Source organism: Triticum dicoccoides, chromosome 1B, assembly GCF_002162155.2.
Source record: "Triticum dicoccoides isolate Atlit2015 ecotype Zavitan chromosome 1B, WEW_v2.0, whole genome shotgun sequence".
Lineage (NCBI taxonomy): Eukaryota > Viridiplantae > Streptophyta > Magnoliopsida > Poales > Poaceae > Triticum > Triticum dicoccoides.
In genome coordinates, this window is record NC_041381.1 from 687,911,227 (window position 1) to 687,916,872 (window position 5,646).

Below are 5,646 nucleotides of genomic sequence, written 5' to 3' on the forward strand. Positions count from 1 at the left end.
CAAGGTGATTTGAGAAATGACCGCCCGCAGACATTTGAGGACCCGGATTTGCCAAGTCTGGCCGCAGATGCTCTTAACCTTTTATTTTTACCGAATGTTGCACATGCTCGTAGTAAACCAGGCTCTGCACGTGGAACAATTAAAGGATGGGGCCGGGCTGCAGGGAGAGGGGGTGACGCCTTCCCCTGCCGTGCCGCTGTCGGTCGCTCGTCGCTCCACCACCACCACGCCGCCGGCCCTGTAGGAGACAAAAGTGCCAGTTCAGAACCAGTGTCTCCCCTGCTGAACCCCATCTCTCGCTCGCCCTTTGGCTACAAAACCACAAGAGACCAAGCGCCTGCGCGCTAGCTGCATCCAGAGCCCAGAGGCATGCGGTGATGGAGTTCACGGGGCCAGAGCACGCCGGCGGTACGCCGCCCGGCACTCGCGCGCCCTCCGACGCCTCATCGGCGAACAGCAGGGCGGCTGGGAGCGGGGAGGCGAGGTACCGCGAGTGCCTGCGCAACCACGCGGCCGCACAGGGCGGGCACGCAGTGGACGGGTGCGGGGAGTTCATGCCCTCCGGCGCCCACGACCTGCTCAGGTGCGCCGCCTGCGGGTGCCACCGCAGCTTCCACCGCAGGGACGATGGGCAGCAGCACCCCCGCCTCTTCCTTCCGGCGCCCGCCGCCACGCCGACGACGCCGACACCTCGTGCGTCGCTGCTCATGCTGCCGCCGCAGCAGCACCACTCCTACGCGGCCGGCCACTCACACGCGCCGCCGTTCATGTACAACCCCCACCATTACCACTACCAACGCACACCCAGCGGCGGTGGCACGACGACCGAGTCGTCCTGCGAGGAGCCGGGCCCGGGCCCGCCCTCGACGTCGGGGCAGGGGCACGGGCACGGGCACGGGCAGGCGCAGCGGCGGAAGCGGTTCCGGACGAGGTTCACGGCGGTGCAGAGGGAGCAGATGCTGGCGCTGGCGGAGCGGGTGGGGTGGCGGATGCTGAAACAAGACGAGGCCCTGGTGGAGCAGCTCTGCGCGCAGGCCGGCGTCCGGCGGCAGGTCTTCAAGGTCTGGATGCACAACAACAAGCACCACAGGAGGCAGCTGCAGGCGCCACAGTCCCAACAGCAGCAGCAACAGCACCAGTAGCCATGCCAGGGGACAAGCGACTTGATCTGGCCATGGGAGGGGACAAGCTCACCAATCCCCACATCATTATTTTTGTACTTCCGATTGGGGAAGATGGACATTAAACAGAGAGAGTGTGAAGTGAAGTGAAACCAGGGCTCTCTCTGATCTTGATCTTCATCTTATCTTGATCATGTCTCCTAATTTTACGTCTTGTTCTTGATCATGGTTCAGTTAATTGGGATGACGATTGCTCGATGATGATAATGAGGCTACTCAGAGTCTATGCTTACATTTTATCTGAATCTCTATTTGGTTTAATCTCTCACATGAAGATCAGTTGCCGATTGCAAAAATACGATGGAGAACAATAAACTCAGACAGAGGTAGTATTTGATTTGGCCTGTGAACAAGAAGATCAATTGACCACGGCAATTTCCTTCATGCCATCTTGTTCAAGACTAGATCTTTCATCTTCACTTGATCGATCGGTGGTGCTGTTATTTCTCGCTGTTCTTTCAAATGCAGAATCATCCATCATATGGTTGGAGCTTAAAAACCAGCACCGAATTATTTATCAGAGATTTAACGAGACAGTGATAATACAAATCATGGACCTTTCTTGCTGACAACAAGAGAACAACTGGTACGGGCATGAATTGATTTAACATCGGCCAGAATGTACTTACTGGGAACATATGCTTGAACGTGACTTAATTATCAGCACCAACTAAACTTGGCTGCATCAAGAACACATGCAGGAGTACTGTTCATCCGTGTGTGTTTATCTATCCTCCACTCCATCGGTTGCTGTGCATTGTTGTAAGATTTTGCGAAAGAAGAGAAAAAAAATACAGATTATTACCGGGAAAGTTGAGAGTGAGTCCTTATCCAAACCAGATCCCTTAATTGGGCACGCATGCCGGTCAGTCACTCACATGGCCTATGTTTGCCTAAGAAGAGGATACAAGGATTTCGCTTCATGGAACACAACTGCGAGGGCCGGCCCATGCTGCCTGCAACGAACTGCAAGGGATGGGGAGGGGGCCGGATACAGCGGATAAGGACGCAGTAATGAGTACCCATCCAAGGGAGGATGTTAGCGTCACTCAGATTTTGTGTTCTTATTAGCCGTCACACTTCTGGGCTTCTGGCTGGACTACATGAACCTCCAACTAGATTTTTGAGTGTTCTAGCTATTCATTTGGATGGTTGAGCAGAGCAATAACGTCACGGACCTATTCCTCCCCCTACCATGGGCCCTCGAGGCTCCGCTGCCGAGCCTGTGGACTTCCTCCCCTCTATCTACCGCTCCGACGCCAGCGATGGGGAGGAGAGTTCCGATGCCTCGGTTAGTAGTTTAGGTTAGGTTTTATTTAGTCTTCGCAGGGGCAATGCTTCATCTTTCTACTGGTCTTACTGGCTCCTATCCTCCTCGAGTTTGCCCATCGGGGCGGAGTCGGCACAACTTCGACGTAGATTCCCGTCGTCGCCTTCGGTCGATGAGGTTAGAGTCTCTCGCCCCGACTACAGCTCTGTGTCGCTTGTCCTTAGGGCACATGCACGAAAACTTTCTGGATGTCATCGACAAGGTTGGCTTGGCTATGATAAAGGAGCACAAACAGTGGCACGTCGATGTGTCGTTCTGACAGCGCTAGTGGTCGTTTGGCGGATCGATGGGGTACTGCATTGGATGTGTTTACACGTGTGTTTATAAGAATGAGTATATGCGCGTATGTATTGCATCTGTGCTGTTGTGCTGTGTTAAAACAAAAGATGTCGTCGCAAAGAAGCCGACGTGCCCTTTTTGAACGACTTTCACGGAGGATAGGATGAGTGGTGTGCAGTACGGTGCACCTGGAGCAACAGCTGCTGAGATTTAGTTAGCCCCATCACGGTGTCACTCAATGATCAATCTTATCAGCAGATTATCTGGTCGTTCAATTGATCTAGTCTCTATATGCTTTTCTGACATGAGTGCTGATTCGGGAGATTGAACCATTCAAAGATCAGGAGTGGTAGCTATTTGGCTGCTAATAGGACACTTATTTTTTGAACGTCAGCGACTATTTAATATTATAAAAATCATATCATTTATACTTGTATCATAGGCCTCTTGTGTTAACATGTTAGGAGTTGTGTTTCAATTAGACACTTGCATAATAGCACAGGTATGATTAACCCATGATAATGTGAGGGTAGATACATGATTAACCCATGTCAACATAATCACACAGGCATACATGCGGTGCCAACAGCTTATGCCGGTGCCAGGGTGGCTGATGTGCGGTATTGTGACAGTGTCACGAGGAGGAGCGGCCGTAGTCAATGAACCTCGTTAGCAAATCTCGGTGTCATGTCTTGTGTGATTACTTATTCCTCGGTGGATCGACTATTCATGTCGGATTATTCTAAAACTAGCTCTAGCTGGAATGCATCACTTTATCACAAGACCCATTAAACCCTAACCGCCAACCCCGTGGCTCCAAGTCCCCAGGCAGGCTAACCAAATGCAGTCCTGCTCCAACTGTTGATTTGCTCCAATTATTTATATCAGCTCCAATCATTGCGATCATAGACTAATCTTAGTAGAAAAATTTGCAAACCAGACACCACATTTTTTCTTAACAGATCTTCATCATTATGGGTAAACTATTCTGAGTTTTAGCTGTTTATGGAAGGACGAATGAGATTAAAGAACAACCACCTATAGATCATGTAGGCTCGAGCAATCATAGCATGAACCACTAAACAAAGGTTTCCATGTGCTAATCAAGTATCCTAATGCAAAGTGATTGCCTCTAGGTACTAGGACTCTAGGATTCTAGAATCTAGATAACAACAACTTGGTTAATCATTTTGCTGACCTTGGGTCACCGTGGGCCATTTGCTTCCTTAAGCTAAGCATGTCAGGAGTGGAAAGGCCATCGTGCCACAGTGCTAGACCATGTGGTTGAACACTAGCCAAAAATGGCAGGTTTTGTTTAATTGGCAGCACAGTGCAGTGACATAGAGTACTAAATAGAGTACTAAGATATACCACCCCTACAACTGATTAGGCTTTCTGCTCAACAGCGAGAGCCAAGGAAATGGCAACGGTAATTTGTGTATTGTCAGTCTAGATTAGACTAATGCATCTTATGAACAACAAAGTTTTATTGTACTAATAGTAATCCCAATAAGAGGTTAGAGTTCGACATGTAAGAAACTTGTGCAGAGATGCTATTTGTTGCTCGTCTTGTAAGGAAAAGAGCTAACCTTGAGGATCATATGCACAAAATTTACACTCTACTAGGCCATATCTTAGGTGGGAGATGAAGAGTTTATTGACCAAAACAAGATAGGGGATGTAAGAAAAATTACCCCTAAGTAAATAAAGAGCAAACACCAAAGATCGGCTATGATCAACTCATGTCATGTTAGTTGGCACTGGACATGATTGTTAAAGTGCTGACCATGATGGCTCCAAGTCTCTAATGCAATACTAGCATAGCCCGCGCGGCGACACGCCACGCTCGTCGATACGTTGTGTTCATATGAACTGTGTTTACAATTTGCAATTAGTGTTATCTATCCCATAGAGCATATTATTGTACGTAAAATTGTGGATGTAGGAAAATAAGTAGGAAAGAAGGTAATTTATCATGCATGTTGCATGTTAGTAAACATGGAAACACATCTTCATACATCTCCGATAGGGATCATTTATTCTAGCTGTGGCACGACTCTACTACAGTAAGATGAAAGAAATATAGATAATTATTGCTAGATTCAATCATCCTGGTGTGTCCTCCTACATGATTAGTGCCCGTGTTGAAGTGACAAAGAACATTTACAAACTGTTGCCTCCGGCCCACAGGCGGCCGACACTTGTGTATGTAATGATAGGATCTTCACAATGTGGGCGGTATCGCATCAAAAAAGTTGTTGCGTATTTCGCTAGAATTCTTGTTTGTCTTGCAAATTCTTTCTGTTGGGTGGTTAGCGGGCCATGTTGAACTGCCATTGCTTTGTTCGTGCTTTCTCCCGTGTTGTAAGCAGTTCCTCTTTTGCCACTGCAAGTGCATACTAGTTCTGCTTGTTGATGGTGATATTGTGGCTACCAGAAATGCACTCCAGGGCCACTTGAGGAGTCCTTTCTTCAACCTCATCTTATGTCTAGGCCTGCTCTTCTGTAAATGTCATTAGGACAAACGAGGATGCATGCTTCTATCATGACTCCAGGTTCGGCTCCAGTAGGCATGGTGTTGTATTTTTCTAGTTTGGCAGTCAGACTGACTACTTTAAGAAGTATGTGTCTTGGCACGTAGACTACCAACTCATCCCGTTGTGCATAAATGTATTGTAGTTAGTTCTTGCCTTGAATGAAAATGAAAAGGGAGTTTAAAGCGGTGAATCTGAATTACTGCTCATTGTGTCATTCACAATGTTGTTGTCAGAGGTTGTTTGTTTCCAGGGACTTATTGGTTTAGGGACTTAAAAAAGTCCCTATAAGTCTCACCTAAACCAAACACGAGGGACTTAT

At 48.2% G+C, this 5,646-nt stretch overlaps 1 protein-coding gene across 1 annotated transcript; it reads left to right on the forward strand.

The window, feature by feature from the left end:
* Positions 1-293: 293 nt before the first annotated feature.
* LOC119312737 (zinc-finger homeodomain protein 6-like) lies at positions 294-1,387 on the forward strand. The gene has a single exon (XM_037588499.1). It carries the CDS (start codon positions 378-380, stop codon positions 1,140-1,142), a length of 765 nt encoding a protein of 254 aa, XP_037444396.1. The 5' UTR covers positions 294-377; the 3' UTR covers positions 1,143-1,387.
* Positions 1,388-5,646: the final 4,259 nt, after the last annotated feature.

Bases quoted from the DNA above. Each gene is read 5' to 3' on its own strand.
- LOC119312737 (XM_037588499.1), top strand. From the start codon at position 378: ATGGAGTTCACGGGGCCAGAGCACGCCGGCGGTACGCCGCCCGGCACT.